This window comes from Hyperolius riggenbachi, chromosome 11 (genome assembly GCF_040937935.1).
Source record: "Hyperolius riggenbachi isolate aHypRig1 chromosome 11, aHypRig1.pri, whole genome shotgun sequence".
NCBI lineage: Eukaryota > Metazoa > Chordata > Amphibia > Anura > Hyperoliidae > Hyperolius > Hyperolius riggenbachi.
This window is the reverse complement of record NC_090656.1, coordinates 82,826,849-82,853,748: the sequence shown is the minus strand read 5'-3', so window position 1 is coordinate 82,853,748 and position 26,900 is coordinate 82,826,849. Positions and strand designations below refer to the sequence as shown.

The window sequence follows — 26,900 nt, the reverse complement described above, 5'->3', positions numbered from 1 at the left end:
CATGTACTGTTTGTGGGCCTTAAGGATAGGGTTGGGGAACACTGCTCTATGGAATCCAGAGCCTTTCCTCTGCATAGGTGAGTATTTTTTCCCAGCTCACTTCAGGTTTACTTTAAATTTGTAACATAAATGGTTAATGAGGATGACATATTGCTTGGTATGTCTGTAAGTGTATTTTGTGCATATTGTCATGCCTTTCCAGTTTTATTTTTATGCATCTTTGTTTTATGCATGCACTTGCTCCCTCTAGTGCTCAGTTTTAGCAACAGGTGACCTAAACCCTTGAGGCTCCCACTGCTGATTAGAGATGGCTAATGAGATGCAAATTATTTTGGCTTGCATGCAAATGTAATGCAAATTGTATGCAGATTGGATTGGGGCCGAACAAATGAACTTCCTGACACCTTTGATTGGTCTATTTCTAATCTGCATACAGGTTGCATCATATTCTGAAGCCGGAATGATTTACATCTCATTGAGGATTTGACATTAGGGTTATACATGTATTGCCTGCCTGGACTGGAGGAGGATACATTTGCTCTCCCAGGGGAGATAACTTAGCTGGTGATGCCTGAAGCCTATTGGCTCTTTATCACAGGCACATATACATGCTAGCACTCAGATCCCTGATGTATAGTTATGTTATGTAATGCGATGTTTTATCTGTAGGTAGTAATCTGTATTTGTACTGTAACATTCCTGCATTCTGGCCCAATCACACATGCTCTTTCTTATGCTTTCCAGGAACGTTTATGCTGAAGTATGCTATTTATAACTTGGGGATGGTTTTACACTGGATTCCAATGCTTCCACATCACACTTCATATGACCCTGCGCCACGGTGTGCTGACAAGGTCATATGCATAGGCCCGCCCCCCCGCCTAGTGACCTACTCCTTGCTGGGCAGGAAGTATGCCACTGGGACTCTCGTTGGTCCACGCATGCCCACCACACTGCGCTCCCATCATGCACACTGCCTGCGTCGCCCATTGACTTGCATCACTACATGATCCATGTGATAAGCGCAGTTCATGAGGTGGCGCACTGCAGACTTTGCATCAGATCGGATGCTTCTGGCGCATCACGCCGCATTAACTCTGCAAGGTCCTATTGACTTACATTACACTTGTGGCACCTTGCGGTAAGAAAGGGTAACGCAACACAGGTTCACAATGCATGTGTGCAAGGAGCCTAAAGAGTACCTTAATTGACATAATCAGATAAACTAATGCACATGCCTCTGTAGATTTTGCAAAGAATAAAATAACATTAAAAAAAAGTAAATATAAGGATGACGTGCTGAAAGTAGAGGATGTTTGGATAATTAGGGCTTGATTCACTTACAGACAAATAGCCTGCCTTATCAGAGTTAACACGCCTTATCAAAGTAGCATAGCGAGCGCTAGGAACATATGCCTGCCAATTGGCAATGACAAGAGCTCCACTCGTCCTGCCCTGAGCCCCTGTGGGTCCAATCACTTTAAAGGACATTATCCCCGCACTTTGGTTGGCCCAATAGGCTGCCTGTCAAGTGACAGGCAGCCTATTGGGCCAATCAAAGTTGCGGGGATAATGTCCTTTAAAGAGAACCTGTAACAAATAAAAATTCAGGGGCCCAATGAGGCTTCCCCCACTCCTGTAGCTGCAGGCAATCCAGCGTTGGCTCCCCCGAAGTGTCACGGAATCCTCCTTCGACAAGCCTGACAAGCGCTGATAAGTGCTGATTTATTTACCTTTCCTGGCTCCAGCGGGAGCGCTGTTGTGGCTCTCCGCACGGAGATAGGTCTGCGCAGTAGAGCGGGCCAACAACTATCAGCTATTTTCACCTATCTCCGAGCGGAGAGCCGATACTGCGCCTGCGCTGGAGCCGGGAAGGTAAATATTTACATCCCCGCTGTTCGGGGGGGGGGGGGGGGTTAATGCCGCCGTCGAGTGACCGAGGAGGACGGGGAAAGCCTCAATAGGATCCGGAGGCTTCCCCCACCCGAGGTTAGTACCCGCCACGGGAGGTTTTTACATTAAAGGTTTTCTTTAAAGTGATTGGACCCGCAGGGGCTCTGGGCAGGAAGAGTGGAGATCTCGTCATTGCCAATTAGCAGACATAAGTTCGTAGCGCTTGTTATGCTACTCTGATAAGATGTGTTATCTCCGATAAAGCGTGTTAACTTTGATAAGACATGTTAACTCTGATAAGGTGTGATAACTCTGACAACACGAACACCAAAAAGTTTAAAATATCTGGGGCACCATTGACTTGCATGACTTCAATGGTTAGTGTAAATTACTGCAGATGCTGGCCCATAACGCGCTGTTGAACTTGCGTCAGATCGGATGCTTCGGGCGCATCCCATCACATCCGATCTGAAATGTCCTATAGACTTTCATTGCTTTAGTGGTACCCTGCAATAAAATTGGGTAACGCAACACAATAAAAACTCACCAGTGTGAAAGGGGCCTCAGGCAACCTAGGCATCGGCCCAGGGCAACTTTTGGAGAAGACACAAAAGAACCATACCAGAAACACTGTTCTTGTTATTCTATGCAGTTAGCTGTTACATCATGAAAGGGGTGGGGTAAAACTGCGGTGTAATTATTGGGCAAAATGTTCAACATATATGTACACAATAACCTCTAGCCAGATGAGTGATTAGTTAATACCCACATAAGCACTCAATTAACAGAAAATGGTGACCTGATTAGCACAACAATGGTGTAGGAGCTGTTATTAATGTGCTAATGAAGCTTGTAATTGTTTTAAATGTACTGTGATGTTATTATCTCATTACCTGTGGATTACTGAGGTAATATTCAGCAAAGTAGAACTGAGTAATGTTTGGCATGCCTGCATCAAGTTGTTGTGTGTAAAAGTCTAAAACATATATCACTGCCCTTTCTATCCTTGCCCATCAGCTTTCTGACAAGCAGTGTAAGATCTAGAAAGATATGCTGAAATGCATGAGCAACTTGTTAGGGTACTTTCAAACTATAGTATACCGGTAGCGGGGCACATCCTGAAAAATAGGAGTGCAATGCCATGGTGTTGAAAAGTTGTATTGCACACTGCTAAAGTGATGTGATGAATACAGTGGTGCATACAGTCCATATATATATCCTTACACTGCAACCATTACCACACATTGGTCAGTAGCACACAGCATGCTGTGCAATACTCTGATGGAAATTGTTTCCCCCCAACACATCAGTGTGGAAGTGCCATTGAAGTATATTTTAATCATGTTGGAGTGCGAACGGTTGTAATGTGTTAACAGGGTTGAAAGAGAGTCTCTTGTTGAGGGCACCATGATCATTAGAAATAGTCCTGTTGAATAAAGTGGGATAAAACTCAAATTTCATCTGTGGTCTAAAGCATAGTTCCCCAACTCTGTCCTCAAGGCCCATCAACAGTGCATGTTTTGCAGGAAACCACACACAATCACAGGTGGAGTAATTAATGTCTCAGCAGAGCTAATTAACTACCTGTGTGGATTTCCACAAAACATGCACTGTTGCTGGGCCTTGAGGACAGAGTTGGGGAACACTGGAAAGCATTTAACATAGCATAAAATGAATAGCTAAAATCATGTGACTGGTTTTCAATGTACTGGTAGGGTTAACACTCTCAAGTTTTTCACTTCATTTAGCTGCTAATTGATAAGCTTGCCATTGCTAGCCAGAATTATCAGATCATGTTGTAAGTGTACTAAGCTGTGTAAACAAGTAAGGAAAGTTTCTGCTGTATCCAGTGGGGAAGGTGGGGAAGAAGAGAACTTTCTGTCCTTTATTTGCTCACGAATTACTTAATTAGAACTTGCAGACATCACCGTTATAAATTAGCTTCCATGAATTATAAATATGTATTCAAATTATAGTGTTTCATATTCATTTTTGACTGTTTCATATCTTGGAGCAAAAACTTAATTTTGAGGTTAATTTTTTCAGAGTAGCAGCTTGGAACATCTGGAGATGAGTGAGAGGAGAGTCTATATGTGTGGCGGAAGCTATATTACCACATTGCACCTGCCCCACAATGTAGAGCCGTGCATATATATGAGTCATGACTTTTAGTAAACATTTACAGATTGCAGATAAGAAATGAAAACCCTGATGAAATATGGTCTAAAGATTTCTCAAACTGTAACGCACATAAGCCTGTGGAGCACTTTATCTTTTACACTGCCAAATAAAATATTATGAATATCTATTGGTACTTTAGTACAAGAGGATAACATGATGAAGACTTAGAGCTCCTACCCACGTCTCCTGACTCTGCACCTGCCTATGTGTGAACGCACCTGCACTTGGCCCTATCCTCACTGGTGGATGAAAGCATTGGTATTCGCTGAATCACTGCTGGAGTATCTTATCCAGAGGTATGTCCACTAGTTACCAGCCTCAGTATCAACTTCATCCACAATAGAGAACAAATGCATCTTAACTGATGACGCCTAAAAATCTTGTGACCATTCCAATGTTATTAATAGTAATCAGACACACTGTTTCGGAAAAGGCCCTTGTTTCTATATTTTCATGTATTTATCTGTTTTACAGTTTTATTAGTAGTATATACCGGTATTCTCTAGTGTTTCACAGACCTTGAGCTACCACCTTGTGGCATTTTAAGGGTACACTTTTGAGGACATAATAAGTGACACCTCGCTTTTACCTATTTATAACTTTGAGTTTGGAGAATTGAGGTGAATGTTTTCTGAGACAGGTATGGATCGTAAAGGACTTGAGTACGTCATTGTTTGTGTGTTTTGTGTGTGATCTGCATTCCTGAAGCACTTCAGTAGGATGTAAAAGCAAAGCTTGACTTTTGCTGGTGGTAAAATTGAGCAATGTAAATCTGCCATTTAGTTGTGGTTGATATGCTTTATTGCATTTTTCTAAAATCGGCTTAAATCCTACACTGCAATTTACCGCAGATAAGGCAGTCAGTATGTCCCTGAAATTGATAATTTGTGTGGTTTACTGCCTTGCACCACTCAGCCACTCACTATTAAACCAAATCTGATCTAATATTAGTCAGAACACTGCCAGCATTCGCTTTTTCACACTAAAGAAAAAAACGCTGCCTTATTGGAACACATAAAAAACAGACAATAAATACATCCTATATTATTAATAAAATGTGTTTACACCGTCACAGGGAACGCAAATGCACAACAAAGTAGCTGGAACGCAAATGTAAAGTCCCAACCTCCTGCAAATACACTGCAAATGCAGCGAATTGGACACAATGGAAGCCTATGGGAGTGGACATGTGAATGACGCAAAGCCATCCACTCAGGATACACTCACATCCTGAATGGACGCGCTTACCACACCATTTGCGCATACGCTGCGTTTGAGGTCTACTGTGAACTTGGCCTTAGGCTCGTTTCCCACTTGCACCAAAAACGTGCCGTTCTGTATTTTTTGATAACACAGCAACGGATAATATGTTAAAAATAGCTTGTGCTTCCACTTGCTATTTTCAACGGCTCCGCTATGCATTATTATTATTATTTTAGTAGTTATATTGCGCCAACATCTTCCACATGGCTGTACAGAGTATATTGTCTTGTTACTTACCTGTCCCTCAGATGGGCTCACAATCTAATCCCTACCATAGTCATATGTCTATGTATGTATCGTGTAGTGTATGTATTGTAGTCTAGGGCCAATTTTAGGGGGAAGCCAGTTAACTTATCTGTGCACCGACCTGTTTTAGCAGATGCGTTTTTGACCTATGGTCCCATATTGACCTATGGTCGAAATGCATTCACTCCAGACGCGATCCGTATGAGAAAATTAATCGGAGGGGACACTGAACTGTCCACTCTTATCTAAATGGGTCATTTTGATCCATTGCAAGTGGGAACCAAGCCTTATACTGCTCATAGTTAATACAAAACCATACCGCCCACAATCACATACTGTTCTCACAACCACTGGCTCTGTCCAATCAATGACCGATTGATAAGAAAAATCACATACTGTATAGACTGAGAGGTCCTTATTTTCTAATATATTTTAATTTTATTCAGTGTTGTTTTTTAATCTAATTCCTAGTCTGTTTTAAAAACTTGCACAGTGTGCAGGTACCTTAAACTAAAGAATACCTGAAGTGACTTGTGTATCTTAGCTTTTAAATTGCAAATAAGAATATAAAATTCCTGGAAAGTTCAATTTATCATTATTTCTACACATACAATGAATCGTCTCACTACTTGATATTTACTACAGGTTTGCTTTAATAGAGTTGCTATCTGAGCACCACGTCTAAAGGTGCACATACATCTAGCAATGTATGGACAGATTGACCATGAGACAGAGTTTTCTCTAATTGAATCTGATCTGTTGCCTACCCATACATCGTGGACCAATTCCTGATGTGGAATCAGCCTAGCAACACCGCCTCCTGGATGCCCCCAAATGTAAAATCCCCCCCATGCCCATGCAGTGTATATTATCACCTGTCCCGCTGGCATGACTCCGTGCCCCATCCGCCATCACCCCCATGTCCAACATTAATGCGAGTGCCTCCACGTAGCGAATGTACCACGTGGGATGTGTGACATCACACATGGCCCTGGTGCCACAGGGTGAAAGCAGAACAGGTTGGGAGTCGCACCAGCAGGCAAGGTGAGAATTTCCACTGCACACGGGAATCAGGGTGGACATATTACACTTGGGAGGACAGCGTCTGGAAGTCTGTCGTGTATGTCAGTTGTCACGATATCGCTGTTACTGCTGCGCACCCAATCGAACACATCAGATCAAAATTTTCCACCATGCATGCATTTGACCAACTTCAGCCTCAATTGGGCTTACATGTTGCTGCACCGATTTTCATCTGATTTGATAAAATTATGGACTCGGGTGGTCGGTCAGCATGAAAAATCGCAAGATGTATGGGCACCTTATCACTTATCCAAAGGGAGAATCCTTTAATATTTTTGTCCTATTTCATTAGAAGTTACTTTGGAATACTTGCATTGTCCCCAATGGTATGACTTGCAATAATACCATTCTATGCATAAAATGGCAGTATCCAAATATTGGTGCAGCTGAGTTTGAGTAAGTAGGACAAGAGTTATCAGACCTACAGCAGAAGCTATATTGCAATTGCATGCTAGAAAAGTGTTTCTTAGGACACAATTCCTCTATAGCTAGTCATTTAACCACTTAAGTCTATCTGGACGAATATATACGTCCAGATAGACTGTGCAGCTCCTACTGCCTGAGGCACGCAATCGCGTGCGCTCTCGCTGCCTGCCGTTAACCCCCCGATCAGTGAATGTGAATATAGTTCCCATTCACTGATCTAAGCCCCCCGCAGAAAAACTGACGGTCTCTTATCAGAGACCGCGGTCTTTCTGCAAAAAAAAAAGTTCCCCGTCCTCTTTCTAGTTCCTGGAAGCGTGATTGTATGCTTTCAGGACTTTTTTGACTATGGCCATCTTGTGGCCAAATAGTAAACTACACCCACATACATTTTTTTTTATTAAATAATTACATTACATTACATTTAAAATTAGCTGTTTACAGGGACGGATCTAGGGGGGGGGGGGGGGGGGCAGGCGGGTATCTTGCCCCAGGCGCAGTTTAAAAAGGCGGCAAAATGTATGGCAGTTTAGGCGCCAAAACCTGACATTTAGGTGCCAAAACCTGACCTTGCAAATAAAATACATGGGTTTTAATTACGGTACCATGTATTAATTTCAAACTATAATGGCCAAAATCTGAGAAATAATGAATTTTTTCCATTTCTTTCTTAATCTTCCTGTTGAAATGGAGTTAGAAAAAAATTATTCTTACCAAAACATACCACCCAAAGAAAGCCTAATTAGTGGCGGAAAAAACAAGATATAGATCAATTAATTGTGATAATTACTGATAAAGTGATAAAGTTATTGGAAAATGAATGGGAGGTGAAAGTTGCTCGGATGCATAAGGTGAACAACACTGTAGGCTGAAGTGGCATAAAAACCTAAAATGTCTAAAATCTAAAAACATGTACTGAAACTGTGATTTGTCAGCTAGTTTAGACTGGTGCCAACAACTCTGTCCAGCTTTCCGGTCTGCTATTCTAACTGCCAAGGTACTCCCTGATACAATTAATTTTTGTGTGTCTTCCAGACCATTGTGATCAGTGCTAAGCAACCACCCGCTAACTCCCTGCTAGCAGACATCAAGACTGCATATGGTTAGCCAACTGTTCAGCTCAAGTCTGGTCAGTTTCTGACTCAACATGGGCTCCTACTAGGTAAGCCAGCATTGTCTATAACCAGGGGGTAAATTCTCTGGTATTCTGCATCACCAACACCTATTCAGCTCAATCACAGTTGGGAATCACATTAAACAGCCTGTAGATGAGACTAAATAGGCACAGTGTATATTCACAGGTTTAGAAGCCATCAGCTGTGATCAGTCACTTAGCTAATCATCTACATTGCACTAAAGGAAATGTTTGCAGAAGGGCAGGGTTTTCATAAGTATCCATGGAAACATTGAAGGAATTTGACAAAGAAAAGTTCTATTATTGGAATACTTAGCTAACACATCTAATTAAACTGTGAAAGCAGCCAGAACACGTGCAGCTTGTAGCACATGGTAGATTTAACTCTATGAGGGGGATTGGCTAATGTATTGTAAAGATGCATATGGCTAAAAAAGTGAAGCAGATAAAAATGGCACAGGATGAGCACAGATAAAAATGGTGCCATAGGTGGCAATAGTAAAAGCCGTAATTAGCGGCAAGGAAGTTAAATTATGGCGACTGATAAATAGCAGGCACATACCGCCATAATTGTATTTATCGGGCACCATAATTTAACTTCCTTGCCGCTAATCGTGGCTTTTAGTATTGATGCCTACGGCAGCAGCCAGTAGCTAAAATTAGGCAGGGGTGTTAGGGTTAGGCAGGGGGGTGGAGTGGATAGAGTTAGGCAGCAGGGGTAGAGTGGTTAAGGTTAGGTAGTGGGGTAGAGTGGGTAGTGTTAGGCACCGGGAGGGTCTGAGGGTTAGGCATAAATAGAAGGAGGGTTCAGTGTGAGAGTAGGAAGTGGTGTAATCATACATTACCTGGTCACGGCGATTGCGTCTCCTCCCCTTCCTAGTTAGTTCTCAGCTGTCCTGTGGCTTCAGTCCATGCATGGTGATTGGCTGGCTGCAGGACTTCTTCATACTAACCAGGAAGTAGAGAAGATGCGATCGCCGGGACCAGGTAATGTATAATAATGCTAGATGCCGGTAATGACATCTTGTTACTAACGTTATTTAACGTTTTAGACATGTACTAAAACGTTAAACAAGGTAAGTCATTGTCAACATCACCCTGTGCTATTTTTTGTGGCGCTGTTTTTAAATGTATCCCAAAAAAGTACATAATCACCTTTACCAAGCAAAACATAGCACATGAGTGGTGAAGATTATGGGAATTCTCCTAGCCAAAAAATAATGTTTAAAGAGAACCCGAGGCGGGGTTCTTACATCGCAATCCGCATACAGAGGCTGGGGGCCATATGAAATTCACTTTTTTACCTGGGTTTTCTCCTAGGAGATAATTTTTCATCTTCGATTTAAAATAACTTTCCAGAACTTTTAAACTAAAAAGTACCAACAAGTAGGTGAAAGGGTACTACCAAAATTATTTTGATTATTTTCTTGCTTTCTGGTGTCTTAAAACACATTTTATTTACAAGTTTTAAGATATCACCTAGGAGAAAACTCAGGAGAAAAAGTTAATTGCATATGGGCCATGGTGTCTGTCTATAGAGCCCAGCCTCTGTTGCTAGTTAGTTTCCTCCAAAGCCCCCCCTGCGCCCTGTCAGACCCCATAAAACACAGCCGTGCTGGTGACACGCAGCGTGTCACAGCCAGCTGTGTTTATCTCACTAATGTCGGTCTCCACTCTCCCCCGCCTCCTGAATCGCTCCGGTCCCCGCCCACGTCCCTCTCCTCCCCGCTGATTGGAGGAAAGGGACGCGGGTGGGGACCGGAGCGATTCAGGAGGCGGGGGAGCAGCCGAGACTGACATTCGTGAGGTAAACACAGCCGCATAGCGCGACTGTGTTTTATGGGGTCAGACAGCGCGCAGGGGGGTCTTTGGAGGAAACTAACTAGCAACAGAGGCTGGGCTCTATAGACAGACCCAGCCTCTGTATGCGGATTGCGATGTAAGAACCCCGCCTCGGGTTCTCTTTAAATAAACGTATTCTTCATTCTTTTACTATTCATAAAACTGCTTGTCCTGCCCCCAGCCCCATTAACCCCCTGTCCTCCATTAAATTCTGGTAGTCCGAAGAATTGCAGAGTCCACTGACATGCCCCCTGAGCAATGCCAATCTACATGATTCATAAAAAGGGGTATTGGTGGTAAATGTCATTCCCCTTGCAAATTGCCCTTGTGTAATGGAAAGAAGGGTTCATGCCAACCCACTAAATCTACTGAGAAACATCCTGTGCCTACTTTTTCTTTTCTTTGCATTGTAACTGTAAAGGTGGCCATACACTGGCCCGATTCGCGGCCGTTTCGACAGCAGATTCGATCCTGGGATCGAATCTGCTGCCAATCGTTCGCGGTAAACGCACCCGCCGATCAGATTTCCTCCCGAAATCGGATCGGTCCGTCGATCGCGCCGTGCGGGAAATTACCCTCGATCGCCCGCGGGTAGGGAGCGCGTCGCTAGCGGTGGCCGATCCGATCAGGTATACATTACCTGATGCTGGCTCCCGGGCATCTTCGCCGCTCTGCACGGCTCTGTTCCGGCTCCATCCCGGCGCTTCCTGTGTCACTGCAGTGACCAGGAAGTTCAAATAGAGGGCGCTCTATTTGAACTTCCTGGTCAGGGAGTGACACAGGAAGCGCCGGGATGGAGCCGGAACAGAGCCGTGCAGTGCGGAGAAGATGCCCGGGAGCCAGCATCAGGTAATGTATACGGGGGGGAGACAGGCGGCAGGAGTAGCTCAACAGATTGTGATCGGTTTCAGGCTGAAATCGATTCACAATCTGTTTGCAGTAAAGGCAGCCATACGATCCCTCTCTGATCAGATTCGATCAGATAGGGATCTGTCAGCTGGTCGATCTAATGGCAAATCGACCAGTGTATGGCTACCTTTAATAGAACAGTGTTATCTGTATGCAAATCAAGCAGTTGAAGAGCCAGTTGAATGCAACCCTAGGTGTCCTGAAGGGTAAACATAAGCAAATTACTATTATCTGGGTAAACAAGCAGTACTGCTGATAACAAAGGAAAGTGTGTTATGACTGTGGTGTCATTGGAGCCTGGCGTTCCTGAGTTTAAAAAGAGGGTTCTGAGACGTTTCAGGAGAAGTATTGCCTTGAGGCACCTGGGAAACGGAAGACCAAGAAGGGAAAAAGAGAGCTGGCCCTGGACCTGCTGCACATGAACATGTTTCTATAGCCATTGTGAAAGCACTTAGCTCTAGATGCATCAGCTGAGTTGTGTGAAGAGACTTTCATTGGTGATAAAGAGAATTTGTCCCTGCACAATTCATACAAGTGCTGTGGGTTGCATAGTGAACTGTAAGGGCTAAAATAGGCCTGGACTGCCGGAAGGGATAAACTTACCTGGGAGTCTGAAAACTGAAGAAGAGGAGGTCACCAGTCAGAGGATCAGCCTGCAACAGTTATTTACAGATTTTTCTTTTCATTTGTCAGTTGTGTATCATATTAGAAAGGGAGGGAACCTGTTATGTACTGTACTTAAAGAGAAAATCCGACCAAGAATTTAACTTTATCCCAATCAGTAGCTGATACCCCCTTTTACATGAGAAATCTATTCCTTTTCACAAACAAATCATCAGGGGGCACTGTATGGCTGATATTGTGGTGAAACCCCTTCCACAAGAAACTCTGAGGACCGTGGTACTCCTGGCAGTTTCCTGTCTGTGAACCTTGGTGCATTGTGGGAAATAGCTGTTTACAGCTGTTTCCAACTGCCAAAAAAACATGCAGCAGCTACATCACCTGCCAACAGTAAAAATGACACCATGTAATAAATGTCAGAATGTAAATCAGGGATTTAAAAGATTTTACAATGTACAAACATTGACTAAATCATTTATACATAATTATTGTAAAAATGAAGCACTTTTTTATTACACTATTTTCACTGGAGTTCCACTTTAAAGCATACTTGGCAAAGCTACCTAAGGTAAGCACAGAGATACAGTATGTTCATGCTGGCTTCCCATACCCCTGTGCATCATCTGTTCCTCTTCTCGTCTCAACTCCCCCCTCCCCCCTATAAGTCCCCCCCCCCCCCCCCCCCACGGGCCCATAATCACTCCTTCAAAAATTGTCATTTGAATAAAGCCAGTATTCCCGTTCAGACAGAAAAAGGCAGGATTGTTGCGATGTTCCCTCCTTTCACCCTCACGTTGACTCCTTTTATGGAGAGTGAATGTGGAAGGGAAGAGAAGGGAATGGTGGGTGGGTGGGAGATAAGAGGTAACATTGCCTGCCCCTTCCTGTCTGAAAATGTAATTTTAGCCAAAGGTAAAATTTTTCAATGAGTGATTACGCAGTCTAAAGGAAATGAGGAGAGGAATGGATGATGCACAGAGGTATGTGGATTTGGTGTGAACATACCTCTGTGCTTACCTTATGCAACTATATCTCTGGTCAAGTGTGCTTTAAAGTAACTCTTTAGTCACAGAAATTGGACAGCACTGCTGCCCATGTGGCCAGGCTAAAATCCTTAAAAATAAATTCTGTCCTGAAATTTTGATGCACAAATTTCAGTATGAGTGTTGCCTCTCCCCCTTGTGCTTCGGGTCAGTCGCAGTCACTGCAATGCATTTCTAGACTTGCCTCTGAGTTTTATATTTTGTTTACAGGGCTGGTTCTAGACTTTTTGCTGCCTGATGCAAACTTGTGTGAGGATGAGCCCCCTCCTCCCGAATGATCGCACACATCCGACAATTTACTCTGCTTCATTTAAACGACAACTGAAGTAAGAAGTTCATTTTAAACAATTTCCTTTTAAACAATACCTGAATACCTCAATTAGGTTCGCTTTCTAAAGGCAGCTTTCAAAGGGCGAAAAAAACGAATTTACCTGAATTCAGTTTATGACTCATAACCCACTGACTCATCTATCACTCATAATACTTGCATCTGCGACGCAATCTGCAATTTCCCTGATCATCCTTATCCTTTCTCAACAGGTATGTCTGATATTTTCCATCTTTGAATCTGAACTGCACTGAAATCTGCAACCAAACGCTTAATCTCATCCTGCATTTGCCTGTGTATGTCTGATATTTTCCATCTTTTGTATTTGTCCACTTTTTGCTTTCTTGATCTTCCTCTGTAATAGTGTTAGCACCTGAGTAGCATTACAGACAGTATTGTAATTGCTATTGAATTCTGGCTTTGTTTGTTCACACTTTATTTCCTGGTGGCTGGCCTGCAATTTCCATCAAAGCCTGTATCACATACAGATCTGTTTGAACTTGCAGGAGACAAGACCACCCCCATTACTTAATTTGCATATTGTCTGCCAGCTGAGCTGACCAGGCCTTCCTGATTACACATTGCTATAGCTATGTGTATATAAGGAGGCCACATTGTCGGTTTGCGACAATTAGGTTCACTTTCTAAGGGCAGCTTTCAAAGGGCGAAAAAACAAATTTAAACGAATTCACCAGTAATTCAGCTGAAGTAAGCACCACATCAAGGTATCATTATCTTTGTTGTAATTTACTTGTATTGCTGCACACTATTGCTGTCTAACTAAATCATCTCTGCCTTTGAATCTGAACTGCACAGCCTACAAACCACCCCACCAAATAAAAACAAACTGCACTGATAATCTACTAAACACTGCTCCATTGCCCTAGTTAAGCCAACCACCAAGTATTCTCCAACCTCTGATACACCATTTTCCCTACCTATTTCACCACCACTCCCAGTGCAACAGTTTGTATCCCCAACACATCATTATGCGTACCTCCCTCATACCTCCTCCTCTTTCCCTTGATCACCCGCCCTATTGGTGCCTCATGTTCTGGCTCCATCTGCTCCTCCCCCTGGTCCCTTGTCCACTTCTCGCCCACTCCTGTCTCCCAGCCCCCCCATTCCCCTCCTCATACTTACCCACTCGCCCACCACAACCAAATGCACCCACCAAGCCCCTCTCCCCGCCGCATCTCCCACCCTCCCCATACCCACAAACATTCTCGCCCCAATCTCATTCCCATCCGCCCCATACTCAGACAATCTCTTCCTCTATCTGGTGCTCTCTGGAATGCCAGATCTATCCGCAACAAGCTTACAACTATCCATGACCTCTTTATCTCAAAAACTCTCACCTTTCTTGCCCTTACTGAAACTTGGCTCACCCCCTCTGACCTGCCTGCAGCTGCAGCCCTATCCTACGGGGGTCTACACCTCAGCCATACCCCAAGACCAGATAACAGGCCTGGGGGAGGGGTGGCACTACTCCTCTCCCCATCCTGCACTTTCCGTGTCCTTACCCCTCCCCCTTCTCTTTACTTTACCTCCTTTGAGGCCCATGTTATCCGCCTCTACCATCCCCTCCCAGCCATTATTGCAGTCCTGTACCGCCCCCCCCCTCCAGTACAATATCGCACTTCCTAGAAAACCTTGCCTCCTGGCTCCCACACATCCTGTCCTCCGACCTCCCAACAATCATCCTCGGAAACTTTAACATTCCAATTGATGAGCCTACCACCTCTGCTGCCACTCAGCTTCTCTCGCTCACCAACTCCCTTGACCTCACTCAACATACTAACGCCCCCACCCACAGAGCTGGTAATACTCTGGACATAATTTTCTCCAAAGCCATCACACTTACAAACCTGGACACTGCACCATTCCCCATCTCCGACCACCACCTCATCACCTTCACCCTCACTCCATCCAGCACCCCCTGTCCCCCTCCCCAAACTGGACGTTGGCAGAGAGATCTGCGCAACCTTGACCCCAATGTACTAGCCACTCCCCTCCACTCCCTCTCCTCCTCCCTCCCCAGCCTAACCTGCCCCAACGAAGCGGCAGCTCAATACAACAGTAACCTCTCTGCAGCCTTAGATCAGACCAAGTTGCAGACGTACCATACTGCCCTCGCTGATAGCAAACAGATACACTTCACTCACTTGATCGCTACCCAAGCCTCCAACCCACGTCGTCTTTTTACCACCTTCAATGCCCTACTCAACCGCACACCTCCTCCCCCAACCTCCACCCTCTCAGCCACTGACCTATCAAACTTCTTCATCAACAAAATTACAACCATCCAGAGGGATATTTCTCTCCTCCACTCTTTCCCCCCATGCCTCCCCACCACATCCGACTCCTGCCTCTTTCTCCTCCCTTACATCCTTCAATCCTGTGGAGGAAGTCAAAAAGCTGCTGGCAACCTCACCTGCCACTTCCTGCCCCCTAGATCCGGTCCCATCTGATTCTCTGCGCCCACATTTTTCTGGTCTGGCTCCGGTCCTCACCCACCTGTTCAACCTCTCCTTCTCCACCGGCATCTTTCCCTCCATATTCAAACAGGCCACTGCGCTTCCCCTGCTAAAGAAATCTTCACTTGACCCTGCTCTGCCATCCAACTACCGCCCAATCTCTCTCCTCCCTTTTGCCTCGAAAATTCTTGAATGCCTGACTCACCAACGCCTGACCAACTTCCTTAATTCCTACTCCCTTCTCGATCCTCTGCAATCTGGTTTTCGCACAGCCCATTCTACAGAAACAGCCCTCACCAAAGTTGTCAATGACCTTGCCCTTGCCAAAGCCGAAGGTAAGTACTCCATCCTGCTCCTCCTGGACCTCTCCTCTACATTTGACACTGTCGACCACTCCCTCCTCCTCCACTCCCTGAAGCTAATGGGCATTCAGGACCTAGCCTTAGCCTCGATCTCCTCCTACCTCTCCAACCGCTCCTTCACAACATTTTTCAATGGCTCCTCATCCACTCCTACACCCCTCTCAGTTGGTGTTCCTCAAGGTTCCGTCCTAGGACCACTACTGTTCTCACTCTATACTGCCTCAATTGGCAAAATCATCTCCTCCATGGGTTTCAATTATCACCTGTATGCCGATGACACCCAGATATATCTCCACAACCCAGCTCTCTCCTCCTCTACCATGGACAAAGTCTCTGCCTGCCTCACATCCATTTCCTCCTGGATGGCTGCCAGGTACCTGAAGCTTAATTTTGACAAGACTGAGCTTCTAATATTCCTACCCCGCACAGCCGCACCCCTCCCTGATCTGCACATCACTATCGAAAATACTACCATCCGCCCTACCTCCCAAGCCCGCTTTCTAGGCGTTACTCTGGACTCTGAACTGTCCTTTAAACCCCACATCCAAAGTATTGCCAGATCCTGCAACTTCCACTTCCGCAACATCTCCAAGATCCGCTTCTACCTGTCCCCTGACACCACTAAACTCCTTATCCACGCCCTTGTCATCTCCCGCCTAGACTACTGCAATTCTCTTTTGTCTGGCCTCCCCTCTAACCATACTGCCCCACTTCAATTGGTAATGAATGTGGCAGCTAGACTGATACATTCTTCTCACCGCAGCACCTCTACAACTTCGCTCTGTAAAGCCCTACACTGGCTCCCCATCAGCTTTAGGATCAATTTCAAAATTCTGTGCTTGGCCTACAAATCAGTGCACAAGACCTGCCCGACCTACATCTCTGATCTGGTCCACAGGCACATACCAGCCCGCCCCCTCCGATCCTCCAATGACCTGCGCCTAGTCGCACCACGCATAACTCAGTCACATGCACGATTGCAGGACTTCACCAGGGCTGCCCCTACACTCTGGAACTCACTCCCACCAACCGTCAGACTCGCCCCCACCTTTAATACCTTCAAACAAGCTCTCAAGACTCACCTCTTCATGCTCGCATACCCCCCTACACCAGCACCATAATATGTTCTGTTAGACACCCTCTCAAAAGATGCACCTATTGTCTCCACCCCCACCCTTTAGATTGTAAGCCTCTGGCAGGGCCCTCCTCCCTAGTGTTTTCAGCTTGATTTTGCAATCTTACTGACAATCACCCCTCTTGTGGACTAGAACAGTCTCTACTTTGACCTATGACACTGTATTGTTATCAAATAATTTGCATGATCTTGTTTCGTTGTGAGTTTCTGTATGTTCTACCTTGTATGTTAACCCATTTATCTATTGTGCAGCGCTGCGTAATATGTTGGCGCTTTATAAATACAATAAATAATAATAATAATAAAATATCCTGCTGATCATTATGGCTTCAGAAGTGTCTAAATCAGACTAGAAACAAGCATGCAGCTAATCTTGTCAGATCTGACAATAATGTCAGAAACATCTGATCTGCTGCATTCTTGTTCAGGGTCTATGGCTGAAAGTCTTAAAGGCAAAGGATCAGCAGAACAGCCAGGCAACTAGTATTAGAAATAAATCTGGCAGCCTCCATATCCCTCTCATTACAGTTGTCCTTTAATGTTCTCACATGACATTCTGCAGATCGACACAATAGCACACTGGCCGTCTGTGAGTCCATGTCTGTGACAAACAAACTGCTCACCCTCAGCCACTCCATTCCTCCTCAGTCAGGACAGCAGTGCCACCTCCTCCCTTCTGCTGTGCAAGTCAAATGAAAGCCTGCTGCTCTCCTGCCTCCCTTTCCTCACTCACTGTCAGACTCCTCACACAACACAACAAGCTGCTTTTCCCCAATGATGACGTCTCCACCTCGCTCTCCTCTAGCTTCTCCTCCTACTCTGACTGAATGCTGTTAGTGTAAACACAGTACAAACATGCTGCCCCTGTAATCTCTGCGCCTGATGCAAATGTTTAAACTTGCTTCATTAGAGAACCGGCCCTGTTTGTTTATACAATTCTCTTTGCTCATCATTCATCTACAAATCCTCAGATAGTTTTTGCCAATAATAAAGTTGTAAATATGGCTATGCAAACAGATAAACAATGGGGAGGGGGATCATGGAGAACTGGTAGAAGCTCAGAATCTCCCAAGCATATCTGTTGCACATCAGTTGTCGTTTGCATATTAAATCATCATAATTAAAGCAACGAAAACGTAGATACTTTCTTTGGTAGTGGGGAGCAGCTGGATAGTCCAGAGTAATGGCGTAACTAAAATTCATGGGGTCACCCAGTAAAACTTTAATGCCCCCCCCCCCCCAATGTTCACACCCTTTCCCTTGCCTCCTTTTGGTGCCCATCACAGCCTTGGGGCCCATCTCACAAGGGTCATAAATAAGTGTGGCCATCATGATCTTCACACCCATAGCAAGTGCAGCCACAACACACCTGATCTGAAGTATAGACTCCTGTATAGGAGACAGGGAAGGTTAGTAGTTAGGGCCCCCCCACAGCTCTGGTCCCCCTGCGATCGCTTCCTGTATCTTCTTACAACTCTCTGTTGCATTGAAGGTTCTTTCTCAGCTTATTTGTGTCAAGCCAGTCAAAGAAGCTCTAATAGAACAAAGAGCGTTTTGTTCTACTGGGCATGCTTGGACTCATCTCGAGCATGCCCAGTTGGTATGCTCATGTCCCCAGCTAGGAGCATGACTGGAAGGAATTTATTAAACTGGCTTCAGTGAAATAAGTTTAAAGGGATCCTTTGCTGGAACAAATGGGTGGTATCTACCTTTTGATTTTAGAACTCTTCAGGGGTGCTTTATCACTACGTACTGGACACTGCGTGAAGCAGTCCTCAGTGTGCTTACCTGCTAGTGCTTTGATTCTCGATCTCTCAAAAAGACGTGCAGAACTATTTTCGTTGTCCCAGTCGTCATCATTAGCCAGATCCCACCGGTTATTGATGTCATTATATTGCTGCTGAATCTCCAAGCTGTCATAGTCTGTAGGTGACAGGGGGCTGCTCATGGCTGCGGTGAAAATGTCAAACAGGATGCAGAACAGAAGCTATTTTCAATGGCAGTGGTAAACCTGTGGAATAATAACAAGAGTTAGAAGCCTTGTTTATGATATACAGTCTCCTATAATTTATTTGCCATGTGTTATCTATATGCTTGAGCACTGCACAGACGGACCAACGGGGAGCTCTGGTGGTCTACTTCATTAAAAGAGACCCTCAGAAGCAGTGGCGAGGAAGATGGTGGTAGATGTTTGCCGAGTCACACGCATCTCCTGGGGGAGCGAGGCAATAGTGCCATGATGCTGAACCTCGCTCTCCACCACTCGGGATATGGGAGCATCAATTAGGCTTTCACCTGAGTGATGCTCCCTAACGATCAGCTATCGCACAAGTGAAACCGGCAATAGGATTTGCCTCTAATCTATGTGCGGTGGCAAGGTGATAAGTAGCTTGGGTTTGCAATTTAGTTATCACTTGAAATAGAATATGGCCCTTTGTGAGGCATTTGCTGTGGACTGCCAGGGGGTGGGGCACAAGTAGAAGTAAAACAAGTAGGGCTTCCTGAGAATAATGACATTTGCCATTCAGGAAGACTGTGCTACAGGAAATGGCTAGTGAGCTGTCTCCTAACCACCTATTTTATAAATAATTTATTTGAAATCAGATTATTAAATACTTTAGGCACCGGGAAAATATTTGTGCCTGGAGATGGGCTTTCAGTGTTAAGGCACCTAGGCAGAAAATAAATGGAATGGAGATATAAACTAGGATTTCACCTTGAAAGAGAAACTCCAGTGAAAATAACGTAATGAACAATAGTGTTTAATTTTTACACTAATGATGTATTAATGATTTAGTCAGTGTTTGCCCATTGTTTTTTTGCCCAAATCTTTCATCTCCCTGATTCTAAGCTAACGCAATGATCCGCTGCTTCTATTAGAAACAGCGCGATCATTGTGATGTTCCCAGCCTGGCACTGCTTCCTGTAAGCGTCCTTCCGGATGCTTACAGGTCGCATGTAAACAAACTCACTGTGGCCATCTTGTGGCCAAATAGTAAAACTACACCCTAAAGCATTTTACATATACAAATACATTAGTTTTCCGCAATAAATTAACTCATTACCTCCCACACTCCCCAATTTTTTTTTTTTGTAATTAAAAAAAAAAAATATATATATATATATATATACAATAAATAAAAAAACCATAAATAGTTACCTTAGGCACTGAACTTTTTAAATATTTATGTCAAGAGGGTATAACACTGTTACTTTATAAACTACGGGCTTGTAATTAGGGATGGATGCAAAACTGAAAAAAATGCACCTTTATTTCCAAATAAAATATTGGCGCCATACATTGTGATAGGGACATAATTTAAACGGTTTTATAACCGGGACAAATGGGCAAATACATTTCATGGGTTTTATTTACAGTAGCATGCATTATTATAAAAAAGCTATAATGGCCGAAAACTGAAAAATAATAATCTTTTCCCACATTTTTTCCTATTTTCCCATTAAAACACATTTAGAATACAATAATTCTTGGCATAATGTCCCACCTAAAGAAAGCCTAATTGGTGGCGAAAAAAACAAGATATAGTTCATTTCATTGTGATAAGTAATAATAAAGTTATAGACGAATGAATGGAAGGAGCGCTGAAAGGTGAAAATTGCTCTGGTGTTCAAGGGGTAAAACCCCTCAGTGGTGAAGTGGTTAAAATTGTTCATTTATATTATGACTCGTGCAGCGATGATATTATATCTTATACATTTTTGTACTAAAGTAGAGTAACCCTTAAAGTGTTCCCAAGGGCAAAATGTGACATGATGAGATAAACTTGTAGTGACATAACAAGTCTGTTTTATCTTTTCTTATTTTTCTGCCTGAAAGAGTTAATTTTCAGGCATGCAAGTGACAGCTTCTGTCTTGTCAGTACCTTGTCGGTAACATAGTAACCCTCACTGATAAGTAAATTACAGCTATAAAAGTTTCCCTGGCAGAATACAACTTCTGAGGGCAGGGAAGAGGTAGAAAAGAGGTAGAAAAAGCTCATTAGTTCATGTATTTTAACTCTGGGACACTTAATAGACTGCCATTAAGCAAAGACAATAATACATTCAATCTAAATTTGTAAATATTAAATATAATGTAGATATTAAATAAAACCATAGGATATCTACAAAAAAAAGAAGACGTCATTTTTAGGAGTAGAAGGATAAACACAAATATGTATGGATATAAAATAAAACCATAGGATATCTAAAAAAAAGTCATTTTTAGGAGTAGGAGGATCAATACATTTGTTTACCTCGTCAGTTTATTATCACCTTGGGATCACTTAATGCATTCTGCGTTCCAATATATGTAAAATAATACATTCACCTATCAGTGTATTAGGAAAGGGAACCGTAGGTGGGACATTCATATCCCTTGTGTCTCTGTGTGAAACAATGACCTCAGCTGTCACAAGTTGTACATTTCCACCCTAATTAACTTCCTATTTTTAACAATCCTAATTAGCTTTTCCTGCCATGTGACCTAATTAGCAACTGTTCAATTATCTCCACTGCAGAAGTACTGGAGACCAAAAGAAGAGAATAGAGCATAGTTAGCCCGAAATAGTTTTTTTTTTCTTTCTTTTTTTATCCAACCTTATCCAATATGTTAATTCATTTTGTTAAATAAAATGCAGTATTAGTATACATCATTTGCATTTTGCTTGCAGTTATTTCTCTGTGCTTGGTGACAGATTGGGATGACAGATTTGCAAAATTTCCAAGTCACTAATAAGTGTTCAAAGATCAACAAAACCCCCAAAACGGAATAAAGCAAATTCTCAAAGCAATCATGTTAAATTACAAGTATAACCTTTGGAACTGGACATCACAAATTAAAGAAAACTCGCTGTGTTCTTATCTATTAAGGCTTAAAGCTCTGTCTAGCTTCACTTTTTGTTAAACCTGTTAAACTTATACCGCCCCATCTGTCCCTTGCCCAGTCAAGTAAGTTGTATCTAGATGATTAAATTGGACCTGAACTCAGAACCTCCTCTCCGCTCTAAGGCTGCTTTCACAGTGAGACGTTACAGGCGCACGTTAATGCAGCCTGTAACGCACCCCACCGCACAGCAATGAAAAATCAATGGGCTGTTCACAGTGCTCACGTTGCGTTACATTGTACCGCTGTACGTCAGTTGAAAGTGCTGCATGCTGTGCGTTATGCGTGGCTAAGCCGCATTAGACTGTGCGCACATGCTCAGTAATGTTGGAGGAGGAGGTCTTCCCTCCTCCTCCTCGGCCAGCCAAATGGCTAATTAATATTCCCTGCCCGGTGTGATGTGCAGTGTTTACTTCCTGGAGCGCCGCTCTGTGCGGCAATTGGCTGGCGGGACCACGTGATGCCGCATGCGTCCAAGAGTACGCATGACGGCATCACAGGACACGTGAAGAGCCGCTTAACGCAGCTCAATGTAACGTCCAGCTTCAACCCCACTATGCGTTGCGTTAGGGGCACGTTATGCGACCTTAACGTGGCATCTAACGCAACGTCTTAGTGGGAAAGAAGCCTAAAAGATAAGCAACAGCATAATAACATTGCTTTGTTACAGCTGATACAAATTCTGCAATAAATCTGCAGTGTGTCTACTTCCTGCTTTCATGGAAGCAGACATAGGGTTAACATCCTGTGTTAAAAAATTAGCTCCTATGCAGAGGCAGCCAGCCGACCCAGCTGAGGGATCAAATTACAACTTGTGATTAGTCACAGATGAGGGGGAATTAGCTAAAAAAAAAGCGAACACTTACTGTAAACCATCTAGTGGCCACAAAGTAAAATTACATACACCATATACAATCTCCTACATTCAGGGGCGTAGCAATAGCCATAGCAGCTGTTATGGGTCCCTGGAGCAGAGGGGCCCAGTTGGTACTTGATGTATTAACTATTTACTTTCCTGTTTTCCTCCTCTCTCTCACTTTGTCTCAGTGTCCATGGATATTTGCAGTGAAGAAAGCATAAGAATGTATCTTGACCAATAAACTCATATCCATAGGGTAGGGGGAGGTGGCATTGCTCAAGAGTGCCTAGTTCTGAGGGCCTCATGAAAATTTTGCTATGGGGCCCCATAATCTCTAGCTATGCCACCACCTACATTTATAATGAAAAATTAATACAATTAATCCCTTCCACTTCCAAAGCCCCTCCCCCTCTCTTCCACCAACACAAAAAAACAGGTAAAAAAATATATAAATAGTTGCCTTAGGGACAACTAGTACAATGTATGGTGATAATATTTTATCTGGGAATCAAGATGTAGTTTTTTTTGCGTTTTGTGATTTTCAATACTATAACAATTATCATGAGCCTTTATTTGCAAAATTAACAGTAATATACCCTTATGACATACAAAATATACCCTCATGACATACATTAAAAAGTCCATATGGTTTATGTTTTTTTTTTAATGGTATAATTTTTTTTTACGAGTGTTTTATTTTGATAACTATAGGGTAGGGGTGTAAGGGTTTAACATTTTATAGAAATGTATTTATGTAAATATATTTATGTATGTTAGGGTGCATTTTACTTTTTGACCATGAAACGGCACTACACTGAACTTCCGTATGCTTATAATAGCAGACAGAAGTACTGTTTATTTTAGAAATTACTGAATGAAAAGTCACGTCTTACTGTCGCGTCTTTTCATTCACTGCAGGCACTGTGATTGGGTCTGAGAACAACATGGCGGCGGCTCTGCGAAGTGGTGATGTGGAACGGCAAAGTAAACAAAGTGGTATGAATATTTATGCCCCCGGTCGTGAAGCATTTAGCACGGGGTTGTAAATATATTATGCGGCGATTGGCAACAGGTTAAATGGTGCAATAACCGGTACAAATGGGCAAATAAAATACGTGGGTTTTAATGATGGTTGCATGTTTTATTTTAACACTGTAATGGCTAAAATCTGAGAAATGATTGTTTTTTTTTCCATTTTTTTAAATTATTCCCGTTAAAATGCATTTAGAATAAAATAATCCTTAGCAAAATATACTACTCAAAGAAAGCCTAATTGGTGGCGAAAAAAACAAGGTATAGAATAGGTCATTTTGTTGTGATAAGTAGTAATTATTTAAATTATTGGCGTATAAAAGGAAGGAGCGCTGACAGGTGAAAATTGTTTTGGTCCATTAGGATAAAAACCCCTTGTGGGTTAAATGGTTAATAACACTCTAAAGGTGGGAACTTTAAATTTGTAATTGGACTGAGGGGGCTGAAATAAATTCTTCATTGTAAATCCGGTTTCATTCACCAGGCAAACCAGCTTTGGGTATACTCAGGACTAAATTTACACCCTCCCCTGCCGCAGGATGAGCCGAACAACAGCTCACTCTGTTGCTGCTGAAATTCCTGACAGCGTTAATTACTATTGCCCCTCCAAGTTGTAGCAAATATATTTGGGGTCCTGCGATCAACAGAACCCCGAATTACCTGTGCACAGGCCACGAACTATAGTATTGCTGCTATAGCTGCACCCAACTCAGGTGCTTCGTGGCCAGCACACTGCGCCAAGAAGGGGCACTTTACCCATTTCTCTGCCTTGATCCCCTCATCCCCGCAATGAACAACAGCTAATCACCACTCTCATGTTTAGAGAGTTCCCATCATCGGCGTCGCTAGGGCGTTTGATCCGGGGCACCACCCATGAACCTGTTGCCATGGTGCCACGGATCAATTATTTATGGTCTGAGTGCCCCGTGAGTCTCCCGCCCAGGCTCACATTCTTCTGGCCTCAGACCTCAGATTGCGGCGACTCCGCCCGCCCTTCACTCGCTCCCACCGTCCTCCACTCGCCCCCCCCCCCCCCTTGCAGATTTACAACACCAGCTTACCTATGCCTGGATTCCAGCGTGGACGTGGACACGTGGCACAGCTACAGACCTCTCTCTCCCTCCTGACTTTTCCCCTAGTGACTGGCTTCTGCCAATGATGCTAATCGTGTCATTAGCAGAAACTGAGCATAGGGGAAACAGCCAAGAGGGAGGGAGAGAGAGGTCCGCAGCTGTGCGCACTACGTCCACGCTGGAATCCAGGCATAGGTAAGCCGGTGTTGTAAATGTGCGGGGGGTTGGGGGGGTGAGCGGAGGACAGGGAGGGGCAGCCCCTATACCTACCTACACTGAAGGCCCCATACCTACCTACCTACCTACACTGAAGGCCCCGTACCTACCTACCTATACTGAGGACCCCATACCTACCTACTTATACTGACAGCCCCATACCTACCTACCTACACTGAAGGCCCCATACCTACATACCTATACTGAAGGCCCCATACCTACCTACCTATACTGAAGGCCCCATACCTACCTACCTACCTATACTGAGGACCCCATATCTACCTACATATACTGAAGGCCCCATACCTACCTACCTATACTGATGACCTCATACCTACCTACCTATACTGAAGGCCCCATACCTACCTACCTACCTACCTATACTGAGGACCCCATACACATCTACCTATACTTAAGGCCCCTATACCTACCAACCTACCTACCTACCTATACTGAAGACCCCTATACCTAGCTATCTATACTGAAAGCATCTATACCTAGCTACCTATCCTGAAGGCATCTATACCTAGCTACCTATGGTGAAGCAAAGCCCCCAGCAAAGCAAAGCCCCTGGGCCCAGCAAAGCAAAGACCCCAAGCCCCAGCCTACCAAAGCCCCCAGCAAAGTAAAGCCCCTGGGCCCCAGACAAGCAAAACAAAGCCCCAGTAAAGAAGAGCCACCGGGGCCCAGCAACGCAAAGCCCCGGTCCCAGAAAAGCAAAGCCCTGGGGCCCCATCCCAGAAAAGCAAACCCCTCAGCCTAGCAAAGCTGCCAGCAAAGCAAAGTATCTGGGCCCCAGCCCAGCAAAGCGTACAGCCAAGCAAAACCCAGCAAAGCCTAGTAAAGCCCCAGCTCAGCAAAGCGCACAAAAATGCCCTCACCCCAGTAAAGCCCCCACCAAATTGCCCAGCTCAGCAAAGCCCCCAGCAAATTACCCAGCAAAGCTCCAGGCCCAGCACCCAGCAGAGCCAGGCCGGCACAGCATCACCACCAGCCAGACAGCCCAGCATAACCGCCTGCCGAGTACAGTACACAGGCCAGCCAACCGAAGACAAGACAGAAGCCAGGTGAACTGCTATGTTCATGTAGATTTGGCCCCACATATGACCACGCCCACTTTTCCGCGGCATAACCGCACAAGCATTCCATCTTGGTGCCCAGGGGTGCCTCGTATCTCCCAGGAACCTAGAGACGGTTCCCACTGTTATCTAGATCATCTAGAACTACGCACCACTAAGCACCTCTTCAGTAGAAATTGTCAATGGAATGTTAACAATTTTTGCTAACATGCAAATTCCATGCAAACTGTATGAAGCTTGGAGTTGGGCACATCAAAATCCTCAGAAATGATCTGACTGGTCCAATCCCATGCTCATACGATGTGCATTACATTTGCATGCAAGCCGAAATAATAAGCATCTCATTAACCATCTCCACCCTTCAGTGTACAGTAGTTCCTGTCTCCATTTGTGCAGCAACAGATCTATGGGTATCAGCCGATATCCCATTTCATATGCAGCCTCTGGATGAAGCAGCCTCCCTTTTATTTACAGCCCCAGTGGGCATTGGCTTCCCTCTTCCCTAAGCTGCCCCTCACTTCCAGACTTTCCATTCTATCTGCAGCCCCATCACCATTTGCAGCAACCCTTAGGTGGAGCATTTCCCAGTCTCCTAGGATTGGCCCATCAATGCTACTGCCACCTACTGGTGTGCTAGATTATCATCACAGTCATCACATTCAGTATAAGTTAACAAAATGCACACTCCATTTTCCCTTCCCTCTGACAGATTTACTGACTGTACAGTTTGAATGATATGAGCTGTCTTGACATTTTCAGGTTATACCTTTGGGTAATGTATAAGGAGCTTTGTTTTAAAGCAAGTGGCAGATGAG

The 26,900-nt window shown here is 44.1% G+C and overlaps 1 protein-coding gene across 2 annotated transcripts in view; it reads right to left on the bottom strand.

Moving 5' to 3' along the window:
• SPTBN2 (spectrin beta, non-erythrocytic 2) overlaps positions 1 to 26,900 on the bottom strand; it is a 322,588-nt gene that overhangs the window by 196,010 nt on the left and 99,678 nt on the right. For both annotated transcript variants that reach the window (XM_068260592.1, XM_068260590.1), the window contains exon 2: positions 18,730 to 18,952. In XM_068260592.1, the coding sequence (XP_068116693.1) occupies positions 18,730 to 18,889 (160 nt within the window). In that variant the 5' untranslated portion in view covers positions 18,890 to 18,952. The remainder of the gene's footprint in view (positions 1 to 18,729; positions 18,953 to 26,900) is intronic.